This window comes from Tympanuchus pallidicinctus, unplaced genomic scaffold, assembly GCF_026119805.1.
Source record: "Tympanuchus pallidicinctus isolate F22 unplaced genomic scaffold, pur_lepc_1.0 scaffold7, whole genome shotgun sequence".
NCBI lineage: Eukaryota > Metazoa > Chordata > Aves > Galliformes > Phasianidae > Tympanuchus > Tympanuchus pallidicinctus.
The window spans coordinates 29,137,948-29,159,336 of NW_026294791.1; the positions used below are offsets into that span (position 1 = coordinate 29,137,948).

Consider the following 21,389-nt stretch of genomic DNA (forward strand, 5'->3'; position numbering starts at 1 on the left):
TGGGGATGTTCAAGGCCAGGTTGGATGGGGCCATGGGCAGCCTGGGCTGGTATTAAATGGAAAGGTGGTGGCCCTGCATGAGGCAGGGGGATGGGGATTCATTATTCTTGAGGCCCCTTCCAAGCCCGGCCGAATTCTGTGATTCTGTAAATAATAATGAGGAATTCAGGAAGAAAAGGAGGTACGAACATTTGGCTGTATTTTCTACATGAGCAAAAAGCTTTTAATGTGTGTAACTCAGGTTATTAAATCTACCATATCACATTCATCTATAAATGCCTGCAAACGTTTTTTAGAAACATTCATATTAAGATAATTAAAAGCTCTCTCATTTCATATATGCTTTGCAAAATTAGACAGAAAGAGTTAGCAAACTGGACTTATTAAACTACTGATTTACTGGTTATATATTATTTGCAGAAAACAACTTTCTAGAAGCGTATACAAGCAATAAAAAAAAAAAAAGAAGCAAAGCCATAGGAAAGCATCAGACTGGTAGTGGATGTGTTTTATACAGATATATATCAAGTACTAATAATCTAGATCTAATATTAATAATTGATTTGTATCTCAGTTGTTAAGAAGAAGTATCTGAAAGTTGCTTTTTAAGATGCTAAAAAGTGCAATTTGTAAATAATCAGAAAATCAACATATATCGATACAAGATAAAGAATAACCAAAGAGGAGAATAATTTTGGTAAGTTTCATGCTCAACAGCCCTCACCAGACAGATATAGTATAATTTAAAACAAAATCCCTTAATTTCTGATACCTATCCTACCTGTGGGCTCTGGAGGAAAAGAGATCAGTTACCCAGCTGGAACTTGCAGCTATCTGAACATTCAACCCTCCTGCAGCTCTTGGTGAAGAGCATTTCATTTTAACACTGATTCATTCTTCCATCACAAAACTGCTAAATAATTCACTCCTCTCTTTCATGTGGGGATCCAATTAAAAATACAATGATGAAGATAATCCTACTTTGTCATCCTGGCCATTCAAACTGTCCTCCTTTATTTTCTTCAGTTTCTGTTTGGACATCTTTCAAACCTATGAAGAAAAGAAACAGCATTCCTGTTATGACTTCACATTTTTATTTCCTGCTGATAATAAAAAAAATAATGCAACTGCACTGAGAAAAAAATTCTCTTTAGTTTCCTCTTCACATTACACAGCCACAGCCAGTCCGAGCAGGGCACCAGGGATCCACATCTCACTCGGGGAACTTCCCAGAAGAAAGACTGGCAGCTCCCTGCTCTGCCACCTGCTCGAGCCTTGCCACCACAGCAGACACAACAAGCTAACAGAGGCAAACACCGTGCGTGACTTCAACAAGGCCCCAGACTTCTACAGCAGTTCCAACTATTTTTAGTTAACATCTCCACGCGTCATTCCACTGCTGTACGACAGAACGTTTCTCAGATACGAAGCACTGAAGCGATAACCGAAGCACTTCCAGGCTAACTAAAGAACGGTTTTTTTACTAGCGATAAGCAAAGAGCAGAACGAGACAGAAGAGAAGAGCTAAGGCAGTCAGCTATCAGGCTCGGCCCACTGCGATGCGCGGCGCCCAGGCGGACCGCCCCACCCCGCCCAGCTCCTTCCCGCCACGACGCTGGGCACCCCTCGGACCGACCGCCGGGGATGGCGATCAGCGCCAGCTCAAACCGCGCGGACGGCATGCGAGGTCGGAAAGCCTTTCCCGTTCGCTGCGATTTTCGTCACCCGGTTACTTCAGGCCCTGAGAACTCAACGCGCCGCCTCCCGGAACGCAGCCCATTCCGGGACGACGAGCCCCGTTCTCGTTTGAGGGAAGCACCGGGCGATGCGCTGGGCCCCCAGACTGCGGCGTCCCCCCGCCACAGCGCGTCCCTTCTCTCCCCCTCGCTGCAGCGCAGAGCCGCCCCCACCCGCCAGGCCGAAACGAACCCCCTCCGGGCAGACCTCCAACAGCCTACCGTTCCAACCCAGAAGGCCCTTCTTCCTTCTCCCCTCCTTCTACCTAGGTGCTCTGGGAAATGTAGGCGGTGCGCCCCGCCTCCCGCCCGGCCGGGGAAAGAAAGGCGTGCGGGTGAGGCGGTCGGCTCGGTGTCCTGTTCTCAGCGCAGAAGATGGCAGCGGAGGAGGCCGTGGAGGCTGGGCTGTCTGCGGAGCGGCTGCAGGAGGCCGAGGAGGAGGCAGCAGAGAATGGGGCAAGCTCCGCGGGAGGTGGTGAGGCCGCGGCGCTCAGTAAGGGCCGTTGGGACGCCGGGTTGAGGGGGGAGGGGGGGGGGGGGAGCGAGCGGCGGCGGCGGCCGTGAAGCGGAGACGGTGGCCCACGGCCCACTTCGACGCGGGGGGGTGGGGAGGGTGGTGTGTTCGCGCGCGGGGCCGGGGCTGTGCAGTCTCATGTGGGCCCGGCGCCAGCGGTCCCGTCCGCTTCGTAGCCCGATTTCGGCCGCGGGCCGGCAGCTCGGGCCCGCCAGCAACTGGAATCCCGCTTCAGTAACGCGTGCGTTTGTCAGCAGGCCGGCTAGAAGGAGCGAGCGCGCTCGTTCTGACGCGGGTGTAGCCCGCCCCAACCATCTTGGCCCCGCACGTGCTCGGGACGTGCCGGGAGACCGGCTGTGCGGCGCTGCTCTGCGCGCCCTTCCACCTCACTGCCTGACCCCAGTGGTGCACGTGCGCTCAGTTCCACCTTTTAAAAACACGCACATAAACCCGCGATTTGATTTTGGCTCTTTCTATTTAAAAGTAAATTGTGTCGAAAAAGCTTTGTGACTTTTAAATAGACGAGCAGGCGGGAAGTAAATGCGAGAATCGGGTGATCTTCCATCTTCGCAAATAGGTCTGCGAGAAATACAGCAGCGCTGCAGTGATGCTGAGAGCTGTGCTGATCCTGGTTTGTTTTCCTTAAGGCAACTTTAGTGGGCGTTTCTCCTTTTCTGAACAACTTACCTGACCGTAAGGCGTTCCTGCAATTTCTTCTTTCTAGTTCTTTGGGATGGGAATATTGCAACGAATTGCAATTTTTAAAAGCTAAACCATCTTAGGAACTGTTACGAGATCCATCCAGCCCTTGTTCTGCCACCAGCCGTGACTGGGAATAGTTGTCTGAGGATGAACAGACTGAATGAACCCTCCAGAAATGCCTCCTACAGAACAGCAGGCAGTTCATCGTTTCCTTGAGCTGATGGCTTTGGGTTTAAAAGCTCACTGGCCATTTCTCTCCCATAACATTTTTGCTTTGGGACCTGCAGACTTGAAGAAGGCAGTGGCAGGGAGCTCTGCAGCATAGCACTAGCTTATGCAGAAATCTTCTGGTGTGATTATTCCAGCAATTTGATCCATCCTGGGTTATGCTAGGAGCGACAGAGAGCTGCACCTTTTCTACAGGTGTCTGTCATAATCACAGAATCACAGAATTATAGGGATTGGAAGGGACCTCCAGAGATCATCGAGTCCAACCCCCCTGCCAAAGTAGGTTCTCTACACCAAATAAATGGGCTGAGAAGCCATCTAACCTTTCCTGTTGGTTCTCAGTGGCTAGGAAGCTAATGCCTTAAAATTGTTTCTTGTCGCCCTTTTCTGAAACTTTCCTAGGACTATGCACGTTTTTAGTGGAGGGATATGGGGCAGTACTGCTCCGTGTGCAGGTTCTCCACACTTTTTTCTTTCAGTTCCTAAGCTGTTTTTTTTTGTTGTTGTTTTTGTTGTTTTTTTTTTGTTTTTTTTTTTTTGGAGTAGGTTTTATACTTGTTCCTTTAGTCAAAACTGTGTATTAAAACCTGAAGATAGTAATCTTGACTGGTATTGCTGAGGAGACAGCACACCCATTCATTCTATTCATATGGGAAGTTAAGATTACCTTTTACCCTGAGGCCCAGCACTTTACTGCTCTTTCTTTGTTTAATTCCCCAATTGCTAGGCCTCCTTTTTCGGGACTGTTGAACTAGCCACAGTTAACTACTGTTTTCAAACTTTTTTTTGTCAGTCCTGTATGATAGTTAAGTGTATTTGGACCTCCTGCGTGCTGCTTTGTATTGCTCACACTGTGTTTTGCAAGACAATAACATGCCAACGTTTTCCTGTTAGCTTCAAACAGCTGATAGTACAGATGAGTGAATGGTTTCTTCTGTCCAGGATGGTGTCCTCTCACCCTGGTTTCCAAGGGTGAGCAATAGTCTTTCAAATATTCTTCTCCAATACTCTGGTTTTACAACTTTTCTCTTTTACAGTAGCAAATATGGCTGAAAGCGAATGAACATAGCATTACAATTTCAATGTATCAATAACATTTTTACTTTAATTTGTTTGATTTTCCTAAGATGGCGAAGTTGGCTGTACAAAAGTGGAAAACAATAACCTGTCTGTGAAAGCTGGGTCAGAAGTAGAAACCAAAGAAGAAAGAACAGAGCATGAATCCATAAGGGAGTCTGATAGTAACATTTTGGATGTTTCATCTGATTATCCAAGAGGTTTGCTCATAAATATGAGTATTTCTGTAGTGTGTTTGAGCAAGGGAGAAGGAAAAGGTAGAAATGGTGGGTAAGAAAGTCAATTGGAATGTGTGCAGTTGAGTTTCTATGCATCTGGTGGCTAGTGATACTTTTTCCCATGTGGCTGTATGAAATATTTTCCTACAGTATTGAAAACTTCTTTCAAGTGAGATGCCATTTCATCCTCTCTATGATTTCTGGAAGCCACTTCCAAAATTAGTGCATGTGACAGCAGTGCAAGAGAATATCCACGCAAATGGGGAAGCAGGAGTTGATTTTAACCTTAGCTTTAATGCTCCCTGTCATATCTTTGCATATCAATCAGTTGCTCTTTTCATTTCATGTAAGAAAATCTGAAAGACTAATGTTGTACAAGCATTGGAAAGTTTTAAAGTCCTTGCAGAACTGGTCTTATAGACTGAGATGTTCTGTGTGCTGCAACCAATAGAACTTACTGGATAAGCTGATCCTACTGGGCTTAGCAAATTCCATGCTATTTCCATTGATAATTTGAAAACTGAGAAGGTAGTTTTAGATGTTCTCAAACATTCTAAGAAAAAAAAAAAAGGTAGAATTGAAAGTGTCCTGGTTTTATATTAAATAATTACTACTTAAAATCTATCCACCTCTGGCTGCCATTTTAGTTTTGCCAGGCCATTCATAGGATGATACTGCTTTGTGTATTCAGCAACAATGGCATGTAGAAAAGTCAGAGACAAATAGTATGTGACTTGCTCTTTTCAGCTTGAGTTTTTCAAATGAAGATCACTTCAAGTGGAGAATTCTGATGTGTGTCAGCATTGAAAAGCAAGTAGAATATCTTCATCCTACTAAAAAAACAGTTTGGGGATTAATTTTGCGAGTTACTCTTTCTACTGGAAACTAAAGGATAGAAACAAGTATTCCATTTGGTGTTGTTGACCCTTTCCAGTAGTAGGCTTGAAGTGATGGACTAAGTAATACAATAGTAATAAAAAACACATTTTTAAGAGTATATTTAATTTTTGAATCTCTCCTGTTTTAGAGAAACATCTTTCCATTCAAAGACAACTTGCTGATCTAGAGAAACTGGCTGACCTGAATGAAGGTGAGTCTACCTTAGCAGTACCCCAGGCCACAAATCTTCACGTTTCAAGTATTTACGTTTTTCCTCAATAGCTATTTTTCAAACACTGCTTCTGTTTTGTTCTTCATTTGTTTGTGATGCTCAGAGACCAAGGGATTCATTACTGAATAACTTTATAATATTTATTCTTTTTTTTTTTTTAATCAACTGCTGTACTTCTTTCAGTAAATCAATACCCTTAAGCATTTTTTTTTCTTCTGCATTTTTTTAATATTGGTAGCATGCATGGATTAGCAGAATGTTTACTCTAGCTATACTTACATCAGCAGCTCAGTCTCACTTAGGCTCATTAGTCTCACTGTAGCCACAATATCAGGGAAGCTAATTGTTGTCTTTATAGCGTTTAATCTTCTGTTTCCGTTGTTTCCTTACTTTATCATTTTTTCTGATCCATTTTTTTAGTAGAGGACTGCTTAGGAGTGTTAAGCATTTTTATTACAACTCTTAGCAACTCCTGTTTTTTCTCAGATCACATGTCTGTCTTTAATATAAATAGTGCCAGTCCTTGCACCTGAAACTCGTTTTTATTCACAGGTCAAGAAAAACATCAGTGTGTAAACTACGTCATACAGCTCTTGCGCCTTAATAATCTTCTAGGTTGTTCACTGATAATAGCCTGCTTCTGTAGCTGCTTATTTTGACCAATAAATATACAGAGAGAATAGTTTCTATAGAAAGTTAGGTTGTTCTGTATTTAATGAAGAGATGAGTAATAGATTCTTCTTAGGTCTGATGTTCATGGGTTTTAACTTTTATCAGACCAAATTCTGCATTAAGACATGGCGCCGATTAGAAAATAAAAAACAACGAAAGCAACTCTATTCCCTTGCCTGTTCTCAATAGTCAGTTTTTTCTTTCTACCATGGAATTACCATTCTTCTGCATGGAATTAACATTCTTCTTCAGAAGAATGTGTGAATGAATTGACTTGTGTTTATTGTCATTACCTCGTGTTTGAGATTCAGTAACGTGTGGCAGTAGCAGAGCCTTATCAACCTTAGGGAGAAGCAATGCTCGATTTCAACTGTTAGCTGCTTCTCCTGGTGTCAGAGGCACGGGATACTGCAGGGGTGTGGTAGGTTGCTTGTAAGAAGGCCATATCAGATGAATTCTGTTGTTTGTGAGACTAAGGAATTAGTATATCAACACCCACACTGTGTAGAAAGTTCCAGTATTCATCCTGTACTGTGGCACTACAAACCTTTCTGCCAAATTCTACATGAGAAGTTGATTTTTCAGCAGTAGGAGACCCAGAGGCAGCTGTATGCATGCCCTGGTCTGTAATTCCCACAGACTTAAGTGCACAGCCTGTGTGTCCCAGGACCTAGCTTTTACTTAGGATGTATTTGGATTGCTTCAGCTTTTACTTAGGATATATTTGGATTGCTTCAACACCTTTGTTGCCAGACAATTTTGCACTTGCTTTAGTGTTCTAAAAACAAGATTTCCTGAAGATTATTATTAGTACTGAGTACAGTATTTTTGCAGTTTGAAAAGATACCAGGTGCTTGCTTTACCTAAAGCCATGTTCAGAGGCTCAGGAGCATAAAAGACAGGTTCTTGTTCTCTCACTGTTTGGGTTTTCTTGAAACACTGTAAGCCTCTGGATGTCTGTAAAATTCCCTCACTCTGCAACGCTGTTAAGAAGTTAGATTATGATCAAATGGCTCTGAAATTTAAAATAAATAAATAAATAAAGTCAAAAATGTGGAACTGACTGTTGTAGAAGAGGATGATCTTGAAAGAAATAATATTTTTTGTTTGTATTCCTTTAAGTAGAAAGCAAAGAGAATCCATATATTGCATATATATCCATATATATCCTGAGAAACTAATCTTCAGTTCCATTGGTTGGACTTGCCTTCTCTTTTTGATGTGCATCTCTTAAAAGGTATTGCAACTGCTTTTACACGTTTCTCTTCATAATCCTTGTTGGTATTTTCAGCTGAAAAGAAGCCTTGTCCTTTGTGTCCTGAAGAGAAATTTAAAGCCTGCTATGGCCATAAACTTCATCGTCACCTCCAGAATTTGCACTGGAAAATTTCTGTGGAATTTGAAGGTAAAATAAGCCATCTTTCAACAGTAAATAGCAAAAGAGAGGGCAGATGTGGAGGACATTGGTCTGTGGTCTTTTTTAGCTCCTCTTGACTTAAGTATGAGCTTCGTGCACCTTATCAGCTCTAAACCAGAACCCTATCTTGACCATTTACTTTGACATGGGATATAAAATAGAAATGTAAAATAGCTCTCCATTTTTTTACATGCCAAAATAGTTCAAATTGTGCATTTTCTTGTTTAAAAAAAAAAAAAGTGCTTGACGTGTCATGATAATACAATACATCTATTTGATGCAAACTACTTTAATAAATGTTTTGGTTATATTAGAGAAATTTCCACCATCACTCCCACCTCACCCTGCTGTCCTTTTTGCGTTGTCATAACATTTCTTTGGGTTCAGATAACTGCTCCAAGTATTGATTCAGTATAAGTATTCTATAGCCTTATCTTTCACGCTACCAAACTCTGGTCTGTTTACAAGATACATTAAAATCCTTACAAGGAGTTTTAAGAAAAAGAGTGAGCATCATATGTTTCTTAATAAACAAGATGTGCAAGTTTGCAGGAAATAATATAACCATCCAGAGTATGGCAAAACTGAAGTTAAATTAAATGAAACAATTTTCAGACTGTAGCGTGCTTTTGTTTTATAGGGTACAGAATGTGTATCTGCCACTTGCCTTGTCGTGTAGCAAAACCAAACTTCGTTGCAGATCAGGTAAAAGTGGTGAATCATAGAAGTGTTTCTTAGCCTATGCGATGGGGGGAGATGGGTGATTTTGAGTAACTTCTACAGACTATCCTTAATCTGAAAAGTATGACTTCTCTCCATTGCACTACACCAGGTGTGCATCAGTCCAGAATAATGTCTTGATATAACCCTGTGGGGAGCTGAATGTCACATCTCTGGCATTTTGGTGAACAGCTGCCTACATCTTGCAAGAGCAGCTCTCTGTGGGAGAGATGAAGAGTCATGGCAGCAAGCAGTGGGTGCTTCTCTGCTCTGTCCCTGTGTGCTGTGTCGTGCAGCTGGATGGGCTGTGTTGCTGCAGTAGGACAGTGTGCTGTGTGGGTCTGGTTATTTGCAGTCTCCAGGCTGCAGATTCACAATGTTTTATGCGTAGTAGAGTTAAGACAGATGACTTCTTCATCAGCCTGTGTTTAGCGGGAGTCCAAATTGAACCACATTTATGTGTTCTGAAAGTACATTTTGTGTTATAGGCGTTTTCAAAGATGGGAGCACACTACCACTGCATCATCTGCTCAGCAACTATCACACGAAGAACTGATATGATAGGACATATTAATCGCCATGTCAATAAAGGAGAAACTGAATCAAGATTTATTACAGGTAAATTCTGAAAAACATTTGATACTTTGCAGCGTGGGTTATCTATGATGACAGACATGAGAAAAATTCATAAACAGAATTACTTGGGTTTACTAATGAGAATTCTGCTCTTAATTTTTCAGAATGTGTTTTTTCCTGAAAGATTTGGGAATGCTGTGGTTTTTGTCTCTGTTAACCAGTTACTCTGTTTGTAGAGATGGATAATGTGCTCTTCACAAACAGATCAGTGCTGTAAATGTAGGTTTCTACCTTTCCAGTACAATGGAGAACCTGGTGTCCTTAAAACAAAACCTGCACTGAGAATTTAATTCCTTCTCTTGGCTGTGTTTGTTATTAAATCAGTCTTCAGTAAATCTTTCTACAGCATACATGTGTGGTGGTGGTTGTTGTTTTTTACCAAATGGCATCAGCAGGAGTTTACAAATTGAGCTGCTCTATTATTCAGTCCTGGAGAGCTGTGATCGTGATATTACAAGTTCTTCGGATTTTAATTTTGTCTAACCTTCTCAAGAATTAGACTTTTTGTTTTTAAGCTTGGATAAAAATGAGACTGAAAGCATTCTAGGTAATTGGAACACCAGATGTCTCTAATTAATTTAATTTCCTTTATTTTCACAGATTTTCTTTTATTTGCAGAAAGTACATTGTTTTGCTTTTGTGTAAAAACTAAGATTTTTTCATTATGGCCCAGACAGTTCACTATTGAAACTTGTTCTTTTTGTTTGTTCATCTATTTTGTCTGTAGACATATGGATGTCTCTATCTGTGTGCAGATGCATGGATGTTTCTGTCTGTAGATGTATAGATTTTACCTGGTTTTAGTAAGAGCAAGATGTGAGGGTCACACTTAGTTTTGTTGTCAGTCTACAGTTTAGGAATAGCAGCTTAATGCCTGGTGTCAGTTTTTATGTCTGTGAAGTAGAAGTAGAACATGTTTCCATGGAAGCTTCATGACATGAGAAACTTCAGGCTTCTCTTGCCTGTTGCATCATATCTCTGTTTGATTCCCTTCAGAGCAGTTAGTAAAAATGTTGTACTTTTAAAATGCATGTGGGTAGTTTTCCTGCTGGGTATATGAGAAGAAGCTCTTGGAGGATGTTTGGTGCTTAGGAGGCACCAGCAAATGCTGAGGGCTATGAACATGGAGCAGCATGGCAGAGCAGCTCAGATGTGCTGCCTGCATGCTTGAAGCACCGTGAGATGGGCAGGCTGTGCACTGAGAGAGGTCTCTGGCTGAAAGCTTCCACATTTTTCCTGGTTATCTCTGGGTAAATTTTGCTGCTGTTAGACTGGGGAATAACTGCTCAGAGGAGTGACAGTGTTACAGCTGTTAAATGAAGAACACCTGTTTTACCACAGTCTGTACAAAACTTAAACACTGAAATTGTCAATCAGTTTCATGAAGCTTTTTGAAAACTCTTTAAAAGAGATTGGATCAAGGAATTGAATGGTTCACATTCGTGGCCGTATTAAAAGTGTTTTAGTTACCTAGCAAATACTACTTGTACATACAGAACAAATGTGATAAGCCTCAGGCTCTGGGCTTACTTTCTAAAATCTAGGTGGATATAGAAGAACTGAAGTAAGAAACAAATCCTGTATTTTATGGCAAGAAAATCATGGTAGAGCTTGAGCCTTGTCTGCTGCTTTCCAGACTGTAAGATATATTTTTTCCTTCCTTCCTTCTTGTGACTAACTGGTCCATGTCTGCCAGCTGGATGATTGCACTGTTTGTTACCTGGGAGCAAAAACTCAATGTCACGTATCAAATATCCTAATCTGAATTTCTGTTCTCACTTTTTCCTTGTCTGCAATTATTTTTTCAGCTCCTGCTCCCAAGTCATCTTGTGAAGTGCTGAAAGAGGCAGACGCAGATGTGCAGGTTCTTCCCAACTATTTCACACCTCAAAAAACAGACTCCTATTTTAATCCCAAAATGAAGCTCAACAGGTGAGAGAACTGGGAGTGGGAAGATAGGAATGAGGGTAGGTGACTTTGCAGAGTGAAATGTCGATGAGTTATGAAGAATATACCCTGTGGGTGCTTGATTTGGAGGAGAAATAGCTTTTGTGAGTAACAAGAAAGTTTCTGGAATAAGAATTCCCTTTAGATGTGCTTTTAACTTGTCTGCTAGGATAATTTCTGTTGATTTTGGAAAGTTTTCCATCAGTAAGCTCTTGACAAATACTGTTAAAATACAGAAATGCTATTTCAGAAGTCTTGTTATTTCTAAAGTGGCTAAGACTTTGCAAAAAATATATGCAAAAGAGCAGGATTTTAAAAGAAGAGCAGGCTTGAAAACTGATTTCTGTGTGTACACGTGAGATCTTTTTCTGTGAATTCCACCGCTGCTCACTGATCATTCTTCTTTAACTGAGGGGCAGTGTACCTAGGCCTTCTTTATTTAGGGCTTTTTTTTTTTTTTTTTTTTTTTTCTTCTTGGATGTCAAATTCTCACAGGTTTCTTCCTGTATTTGCTCTAGAAAAGATGAAGGAAGGAAAGCCTTTTTTAGGAAAATCGTGAATGATTTGTGTCTCACAAGTAAAATATGCAAGCATTACCACCAAGGCAGTGGGCTGGACTTCACCCTGGCTGACCCCTTGTCTCACTGCTGTAAATGTCCCAGCTTCCAGGCTTAAAGTTAGTTCAGTTACATTTATGAAAACTGAGACGTGCTTCTGAAGGAAGCCAGCTAAGTTTGTGGTCAATACCTCATTCCTTTCAAATACAGAGCAATTAATAGGGTAACCTCAGATCGTGCTGGGAAAGGAGGAAAAACTCTACTTGAGATACCTGGAAAATGACTCGGGATCTTACCTTAGAAATTTTCTGCTTAGTTGAGTCACTAAATTGAATGTGAAACACCATGGTATCCATTAAGGAGGTTAAAAGTAAACCTAACTACTGAAATTAATCTTTCAGTGTTAGCTAAGCTTTCTGATTTACAATTCTTTTGTTCAGAAGGTGATCTGCCTTCATTGTTCTGGGAAGGTACTCAAGGGAAACAGGTAAGAGGAAGAAAAAATTTTATCACCTTCTAATGGCTTTTTACATTTTTTAAATTTTCCAGGCAACTGATATTCTGTGCACTGGCTGTTTTAGCTGAGGAACGTAAACCAATAGAATGTTTGGATGCATTTGGTGCTACTGGTAAAATCAAGCTCTTTATCTTCAGTTAACATCCGATAGTATGAAACTGCAGAAATGAGTAGTAACAGTCTTGTCATGTTGTGTTTGAGTATGCTGTTTTCTTGCTTAGGCAGACAGTCATTAGCTTACATACAACCTTCAAGAGCTTAGATTAGGTCCTTTGAAAATGATTGCAAATAATATTAAATTGAAGTTAAGTGGTGTGCTTGAAAACAGTTGTCTTAATGTTCATGAAATTCTGTCTTCAGAAGTGTGCAATCAAGATCTTGAGTCTTCTGAGCCTTGGTGGCTGTAAAACCAACCTTTGGTTAAACAATGGTAGTGTATCCAGGTTTCTTTACTGAATCCTCTCTGATTGATAACAAATTCTGAACTTGAACTAACTGTAAAGTTGTTCTGCTGGAGTCCACTAGCATTCTGGAATAAAAATGAAAAACTCTGAGCTGCTGCACTACTGCACTATGTTCACTCTGCTTTTATAAACCTAAATTTACAGATGAGAACAACAGTAGCCACTCAGCATTTTGCATAAACTTAGTCACTGTTCCGAACCAGGTGAAATTTCAGAGCTGCAGCCCCTCCTGCATTTCTACAGGATAATCCTGTAGTTGGCTGAAAAGCAGCAAGAATATTTGCGAGTTGCATTTTGCTGTATTGGAGCTCTGAGCAAGCCAAGGGTCTTCAGCACAATTTTTAACTCCATCACTCATATTTTGGTCTGTAACTCCCAATTCTTGTATAAGAAGGTGGCAGATCATCCTCTCACAAACTTCAGTGTGACTGTAGTGGTGCAGAAGGTCACCAGGATAATTGTTGCAGAAGCATACCAAAGCTTTGCAGCATGCTGTTGTGTTATAAGCATTTAAAGGGATGTGGGTTTGTTTTGAGTTAGGTGAACCAGAAGCCAGCTCCCTTGTTCCGTCATGGAGTTACGTTTCTGTCTTTCCATAGGTATAATGGGATTACAGTGGGCAAAACATCTCCGAAGTTCTGTCAGAGTTACAATTAATGATTGCAATGAGAATTCTGTGACAATGATTCAGGAAAACTGCCATTTAAACAAAATGAAGGTGAAAGTGAGTGCTAAGGAAGAAGACAATTACGAAGCTCTAGGAGATGGAGAAGAAAATACTGATACCATTGAGGTGACAAAAATGGACGCCAATGTTATAATGCATTTGAGATCATTTGATTTTATGTAAGTATTAGATACTTCTCTTAATAAGTTCTCTGTTTTGATCTTGATACTCCTTGTCCTATTTCATGCCCCAGCGTAAGTTGGAATTAAAGAAGCAACCAACATGCAGTTGCAAGATGCATGAAAACTGAAAATTAAAAATTATTTTTAATATTTTAGAAATTGTTGGAAAAATATTAAAGACTTTTGACATCCAGAATGAAATATGAATGTGCATGAACATTTTAAGCCGAACATTTTTTGGTACAATATCATTGCCTATGTGATAAAGAGAAATGTCACAGAATGAAACCTAGTTTTCACTGTGCACATTAAGGTCTTTTGGGAAGCATTATCATAGGCTCATGGGATGGTTTGAATGGAAGGAGCCTTGAAGCCCACCCAGTTCCAGCACTGTGCTGTGGTGAGGGAACTTCCCACCAGATCAGACCTCCCAGGGTCCATCCAGCTTGGCCTAGAGCAGCTCCAGGGTTGAGGCATCTTCTGTGCTTAGCCTGCATCAGGGCTTCACAATCTCATTGAGAAATGTCTTTCTTATGTCTAAGGTCTGCTTCCTTTATTTGATCTGAAAAGTTTTTTTAGTTATCCCATGTCACAGAATCGCAGAATTGTGATCAATAACTCATACCTTGGGTTGGAAGGGATCTCCAGAGATCGAGTCCATTACATTCCTTGATTAGGAGTCTCTCTCCTCAAATTTGTCAGGCTTTTGTTTGTTTTGTTTTTTTCTTTCCTTAGAGCATCTAATGGACTTTAAATGCATGCATTTCCATGCTACTGGACAGGCCTGAATTCTTATTGCATGACTTGATTTCCTGTAATGCATTTTGCAGCACATTTGTTTTCAGTGGAGGTGAGATTGAAAACCCTACAGGCATCAAAATAAGTGCTTGGATGTTTTTGTACTGTTCAGCCTCCAGATCTGAGCTAATTAAGCTGCAGGTATTCAGGCTGATGGTTAGCTACTTAGTACATAAACTGGTGTGCATGCTTAATAAATATATATAAAATGTTTCTAGCAGTTTGTTTTTTTTTTTTAAGGACAGAGGTAATTGTCAGGCCAATATTCTTGTCACTTGAGCTAGTCAAGGAATCAGGATGCAAAAAAAACTCAACACTTTCCGACCTTGTAGTGCTGTGTATTTTCCAGCACATTCAAGCGCTGGCTCTTGTAATTTTGGCACTGAATCCTATAGTGTTGTGGAGTAATTCAAGGGAGTTGATTTTTGTTTTTAAAAGGAAGGATAAATGGTTAATGCAGAGTGCAACCTGCTTTCTTTTTAGACATTTGGACCCATTTGGAACTTCTGTGAATTACCTGGATTCTGCCTTCAGAAACGTGAGGAATCTTGGAATTGTATCGCTGACATCCACAGACATCAGTTCTCTGTATGCAAAGGCTCAACACGTCACCCTGCGTCACTATGGATGTAACATTGTGCGAACGGAGTACTACAAGGAGCTGGCAGCCAGGACAGTCATTGCTGCTGTGGCAAGGTATTGCTAGAACAGATCAGCTCAGAGCAAATTATTTTGATGCAGAATTTCAAACTCCCACTGTAGGTTACGCATGCTGAATTTCCAGAATTCTTGGACTCTACAAGCCAGACTTCTTGATACAGAATCTATGCTTCGTATTTTATCTCTGCTACTATGTAAACTTAACTAATGTACTTTACATTAGTAAACTTCACATACTACATTTTAAACTAAAGGCTCAGGAAAGATGGAAGTACATAAATAGGGTAGGGGTTTGGGATGTTGAAAGGGTGATGGGTTTTGGTTTTGGTGGGGGGTGTTATCCTAGACTAGAGAACGACTAGCTGGACTTTGAGATAGGTGAGTTTGGTTCTTTTCTCAACTTTGTTGCCATTTCAGTACTGCACACAGCTTTATGAATATTAACTAAAACACTTCAGTGGCTTCTAGCTAAGAATTCCAGGGTTGTTGTTTTTTTTTTAATGATAACTAGTGTTAAGGGAAACTGGTGTCCACTTTGGAATAGGCCACCTGCTACCCCCTGGAGCCTGGGTTGGTCCTGCCTGCTCTAGATATTTCTAATAACTTTGGCCGGTTAAACAAATGAGGACTGAAAATCTAGTCTCTAATTAAGGAAGAAAAGGACTGGCCAAACTGCTAGGGAAGAAAAAAAGAAGAAAATACATGCAGAGGTCTTTGGAATGGCAGAGCTAAAAAACTGATGGGAATGCATTTAGACTTTAATTTTTTCATCTCCCTTCCTGTGGTAGGTTGCAGAACATTCTTAAACATCTGATTAAACATAACCTTACTTTGAAACTACATTATGAACTGAGATTTGGAGAGGGGGATGAGGTTGAACTTCTTAGCTGTTCAGATGAAGTTTGATCAGTTCTGGTTTACGAGTTCCAACTCTCTGAAAATTTTCTTCTTATCAGCGCTTATCTGCTCAGGAACTGCTGCCTTGTCTTCCTGCAGTCCTTATTTAATTAGTGTTTGATGGTTTACCATTGTGTGTGTCATTCTAAATCTCAGTTTTCTTGGCTTCTCATCCAGTTTGTTCAGATTTTTAGTTACGTTATCCTGGTAGTAGGTGGGTATTGGGATAGAAGGATGATGGAAGAACAGACCAGTATTTGTTAGTTAATGAAAACTGGAGTGTGACGTTCTCAGCGCTATGGGAAGTAGACTACACTAAGCGTTTAAGAAGCGATTCTCTCCAGATTGCTTTCCTAAAGTTTCAGTGTCGGTTTCTAGAAAGCAGGTGAGCTCAGAAGTCTTTCAGGAGCTTCGGGTGTCTGTAGAAATGTTACTCTACTACATTCAGCATCATTTGGTGTGTTTGTTTTTCCTCTGTAGATCTGCAGCTCGCTGTAATAAAGGCATTGAAGTCTTGCTTGCAGTAGCCCTAGAACACTTTGTTCTTGTAGTCGTCAGAGTTTTAAGGGGACCATCTCCTGCAGATGATTCAGCGAAGAAAATAAGATATCTCATCCACTGTCAGTGGTGTGAGGAGAGAATTTTTCAGAAAGAAGGCAATATGGTAGAAGGTAAGTGAGTATTTCTCGTCACTTTCTTGAGCGTATGATTTCCTTTGTGGGTTTTGATTTGTTTTTTCTTCTGTTTGTTAAGGTCTTGTTTATGTTTACATCTCCTTAAGTATTATTTCTATTTAATGTAAAGATGCGTACAGTGTATGAAGCTACTTCTAATACAAGCTGTCTGTTTTATGGTAGCTGCTTAGATTGGTTATGTTCATGAATTTTGCTGTAAATGTTTTGGATTTACTGCTAGACAGCACACACTCAGGCTCACTGTAGCTGCTGAGGGATGACCGATATGCTGTTCAGCCCAGCCTTTTGGTGAAGGGCTTGAGGAGCTGGCTGCCATTCTGCTCCCTCCATGCAGGAGTGGCTTGATGGATTTAGTATCAGATTGCTTTCTGCAGAGCATTGTGTTCAGTTACCTGAAAGTCCAACAAAATCAATAGTATCACTTTCCCTTGGGTGAGGGTATGTTTTGCCTGCTTGGGCCTTATCTGTAAATGCCAGATGGAAATAATTTTAGTAGGTGTGGTAAAAAACAAGTTCACAGCATCCCTTCGGTTCATCTAACGCTTGGGAATAAATGGAGGCAGCCTTTCTGTCAAAAGCTGAGCTTGAGCTTGTGAGCTGTCTCTGTACAAAATTCAAGCTGGAGGGTGGACTAGCCAGGTAATAATTGAAATGGATGTAAAAGGAAAAACCTCATTTATTTCAAAGTTGCATGTTCCTGGATGTTTTGCTGTTTAGCTGGTGGTGTCTTTGAACACCCTGCTTCAAGTCAGGTGCAAGAGTGTGCAGTGATTTTTTCATTAAAGAGATTCAGTCCTGTTTTTATAGACATAAGTGAGTAACTGATAAGTGCAGTGTTATGGTGGAGATCTTAATAAATTAGTGGTTTGATACTCTACCTGCAAGCAGTCTCACTTACAGTCTAGAGATCTTGTAGGCAAGGTGTATTTTATGTATGTGACTGACAGATGTTCACATTTTTGTTATTGATGTTTACTGCTAGCCTGGGCAGCTGCACATATAACTGTAGGAAAATTAGTAATTTCCTCATCATTTGAAATCTGCTAAGAAATGGAGCAGATTAGGTAGTCATTTTTACAGCATCATTTTAACAATGATTACAGCTCAAAATCGTCACTCACTGAACTGAAGAGCACTGCCGCAGTGTTTGACATAAGTGAGAGTGCTGTTGCACTTATGCTGTTGTTTACCCTTCTAATTACTTTAGTAAACTTACTTCATGTCTGTATCATCTCAGTAAACACTGATGACTTCCAAATTCACTGAAATCCTGTTTTCCTGTTGCAGAAAATCCTTATCAGCAGCTGCCTTGTGATTGTCATGGCAGTATGCCTGGGAGGACAGCAGTAGTTCTTGGTCCTCTCTGGTAAGTTCAGAGAACAGCATGGAATTGCAGGGTAACTGGGGCTGGGAGGACCTGCAGAGGTCGACTGCTCAGTCACTGCATAGAAATGCAGGTCTGCTGCATCATCCGTCGCTGTAAAATGAAACTGGCAGTCAGGAGTAATTTAGGAAACAGTTGACTGATTCTGTTCTCTGAATTTAGGAAGGTGTTCAGGTTTTTGTTTTGTTCATAGCGTTCAAACCAGTAAATAAATAACAAATTCACTTTAAACTTCACACTTAGTGCACCTATTTTAGTATGTCCTGCACTGAAGAACCTGGCTCTGTGTTCCTCTGATTGCTAACGTCATGAAGTTGTTTATTACTGGATACTTACAGAGTGTACATAATAAATCCTAACACGTGCTGATGGAAGTACACTACTTGATGATTTTTAAATTGCCTCTTATGAAAAACAAAAATAAATTCTTTAAGTCTTCTAATGGTTTCAAAGCAGCATTAAAAGCACTAGCTTTCTTCCTGATAAAAGTGGGACTGAAAGACTTTCTCTACCTAGTACAGAAAGTCAGTAGTAGGAATAATAGTCCTGAGATCTTTGTTTTTTGTGCAAGATCAATGCTGCTGTCCTTGGAAACCAAGCCACTCTATACTGCTATGTTAGGCAGCAGTACAGTGCAGCTCCTTGGTGTAATTTAACTGCAAATCACTCTGAGTGATTTTTTTCAAGGGAATTTTTTTTGCTTTCATTAGTAAAGTCTTCTCACTTCTCCTACATTTCCTAGGTCAGGAGCTCTATTTAATACTGGGTTCCTCAGAAGAATGCTGTTTGAAGCTGTCCAGTATGGCTTAGATGATGTTCAGCCACTTCTGAAAACAGTGGTCTGTGAAGCTGAGTGTACAACTTCCAAGAATTTTTCTACCCATAGTCCTTCTGATGAGAACAAACAAGGTAAGAAAAAAACTGTGACCTCTTAATGAAGAGACTGGCTTGGTGGTTTTGGAGAGATTGCTCTTGGGTAACAATGCTAACAGCAGAGTACGTGCCACAAGGTCAAGGAAATAACTATTACTTTGAAGTGTGAGGCTTGGTTTGCTGCAAAAAAAGTAGGATCTATCAAAGGCAGAGTGCTGGATTTATACCTATGTAACCACTATGGGAGATCCTGAAACAGATAAGCATAACGTGGGCAGGCTGACCACTGTGAAATGCACCATGTTCCCTGAAGGAGCTGGAGGTGGTGCGTGTCTCTCAGTTCTCTCTTGTATTCTGCTCCTCACCACTGAGGACTGCGGTTGCTGCTCTGTATTCTCTGCTGGAATACTAAATCATTCCACCAAAAGGAACAACTTTCTGCACTTGCATGCTCTTTTACCATTAAACAAAGTTATGTTTTTAGTATTTCCTCTAAATTCAATTACTGAGCTGGTAAGCAGATGAACTATGTGCATGCCTCTCACTGTACTTTTGACCTCAGGCTGGGAGCTGATGGTGGGTTTTTCTGTTGAACTCGGGCATTTTGCCATTCCATTGTTTTACAGCAGACTTAATTTTGACCTTTAATTATGTTCTAGAAGAGTGTGGCGTATATATTAAAACACCAGATATGCTGGCAGAGTCTGATGTGGTGCCTGGTGAGTTGATTGGTTTTGTTCAACCTCAGCAACTTCAGAGTATGATTTTATACTTGAAGTGATGGCCAAGCCAAACGAGTATTCAGCTGTAACTTCTTTGTATTTAATCATACTTGAGTAAGAATTATTTTCCAATTGCATAATTATTTTACTTCATCTAGAGTGATATTTGTCATGTTTCCTGGTAAAAGCACGATGCTAATTACTTAATTAAGCATGAATACATCCATAAAGGCGCAGTTGCTGTGTGGGTTTTCTGTATGTACTATCTTTGGCTTTGCTGGCTTTTTTTTTTTTTTTTTTTTTTTTTTTTTTTAAAAGTGGACTTAGTGAATATTCATAGGTTTCACTGGCCTTTTTTGTGATTCAGGAAAAAGAAAAAATAATGAAGTGATGCGAAATGCGACCAAACGACAAAAAACTGACAACAGTGCGGAGCACCCTGCATTTTACTACAATATCCACAGACACAGTCTTAAAGGAATGAACATGCCCAAGTAAGGCTTGTATCTACATTCCAGCCTTACAGTGCTATGATGACTAACGTATAATTTGTACTGAACCAGCCTCACCACTGTTAATGCCTTCTTACATGGCTTTTTCAGGTTAAATAAGTTCTTAAACTACCTCTCTGAAGCTGGATACAGAGTCAGCAGAACCCACTTTGATCCTATGGGCGTTCGCACCAACGCTCCCTTGGCACAGTTCAAGACTGTTCTCATGAAGCACAGCACTCCCACGTATGCTGGGGGGCAAACAGAAGGCCCTCTCCAACTGACAGAAGATGTCCAGGTGGGAGATCAGCTTCAAGCTGCTGCAGACAGCAAGGCAAAGGATGATGAGCTTCTGGAAGAGAAAAAATCTGGAGACACTGCCGCTATCTTCGCAGAAGACTGCCCTACTCACTGTGCAGCCAATTAGTCCAATCCTTTTGGATTTACATGAGAACTTGCACCTACGCTCTGTTCAAGCACACCAGTACTCCTTGCAGACCTGGAATTTGACAGTTTGAAATCCCTGCAATTTCCATTGGAGAGGATGTTTTAGAATTCTAGACCTTAGCACTGAAAGCAGCAGTGTGTATGGTCGAGATGATTTTCCTGTGGGAAAATTATTAGATGGTTGGTTCTTTCACACTTGCATCCACTTTCACATTGAGCATTGTAGCTAGCACCAAGTCTTTGTATGGCCTTATTCAAGCTGCTGGAACAGAATATAGGAGAGTGGATGGGGCCAGAAGTCTGAAGCATTTCTGAACATAAATTTAGTTTGAATCAGATGATAGTTCCTAAAACCTGACCTGTTAGAACTCAAAGGAAGGTCACATTAAGGTGATAAAATACCGCAGGACAAAATGTGACATGAAGCCAGAAGGTGCAACTTGGTGCACTTGTAACTCCACATTGCTCATGTAATTTGGCCTTCCGTTTTGTTTCTGTAGATCTACCTACAGGCAAAATCCTAACACAAGTGAGAGCAGAAAGGAACACATACAGAGCTGTACATAAACTTCAGTTCCTAACTAAGCTTTAGTGATTTGTCTGTACTCACTCCAGGTAGTTTGTTTGCTCTGAGATTTAATTTGGTTGTACACTTTTAAAAAAAAAAAAAAGTATAGTGAGCAGACATCACAGTCTGAAGTTCCAGACTATTAATTTGTTAATAGTACAGTTTGCTGTCAAAAGATCTCTTCAGTGTCTGAGACGCTATTTGTTGGTAGTCATTTTGGGTTTCTTGAAATACATGGCAACATTCCAATCAAACAAACCTGCCTTCATTTTTATTTTTTTCCCCCCCCCAAAAAAATCATTTTACTTGGAGAAGAAAAAAAAAAAACAAAACAAAAACATTTTACTTGGATTCTTAGATTCACAGAATGGCTTAGGTTGGAAGGGACCATAAAGATCGTCTGTTTCCAGCACCCTGGAGTGGGCTGGTTGCCACCTACCAGATCAGGTTGCCTGGGGCTCTATCTAGGCTGGCCTCGATGCCCACAGG

The 21,389-nt window shown here is 40.7% G+C and overlaps 2 protein-coding genes across 11 annotated transcripts in view; one reads left to right on the forward strand and one right to left on the reverse strand.

The window, feature by feature from the left end:
• The window catches only part of SWT1 (SWT1 RNA endoribonuclease homolog), a 33,465-nt gene extending 31,412 nt beyond the window's left edge, over positions 1-2,053 (reverse strand). For 6 of the 7 annotated variants that reach the window (XR_008202152.1, XM_052665672.1, XM_052665673.1 and 3 more), the window contains exons 1-2: positions 1,959-2,053; positions 982-1,050 (exon numbers count right to left, since the gene is read on the reverse strand). Coding sequence is in view for 6 of the 7 variants with exons in the window: in XM_052665672.1 (XP_052521632.1) it covers positions 982-1,041 (60 nt within the window). In the remaining variant the exon portion in view is untranslated. The other variant, XM_052665675.1, reaches the window with a different exon arrangement.
• TRMT1L (tRNA methyltransferase 1 like) lies at positions 2,005-20,630 on the forward strand. Of its 4 annotated transcripts, none has more exons than XM_052665686.1 (16): positions 2,005-2,229; positions 4,308-4,457; positions 5,503-5,565; positions 7,550-7,663; positions 8,316-8,380; positions 8,884-9,013; positions 10,840-10,963; positions 12,085-12,164; positions 13,116-13,362; positions 14,647-14,859; positions 16,201-16,391; positions 17,703-17,781; positions 18,542-18,708; positions 19,332-19,391; positions 19,762-19,888; positions 19,997-20,630. In XM_052665686.1, the coding sequence occupies exons 1-16, from the start codon at positions 2,112-2,114 to the stop codon at positions 20,310-20,312; spliced, it is 2,244 nt and encodes a 747-aa protein (XP_052521646.1). In that variant the 5' UTR covers positions 2,005-2,111; the 3' UTR covers positions 20,313-20,630. The 4 variants fall into 4 exon arrangements, with proteins under 4 accessions (XP_052521646.1, XP_052521647.1, XP_052521648.1 ...); XM_052665687.1 differs by having other exon boundaries at positions 2,008-2,211; XM_052665688.1 differs by having other exon boundaries at positions 2,008-2,208.
• Positions 20,631-21,389: the final 759 nt, after the last annotated feature.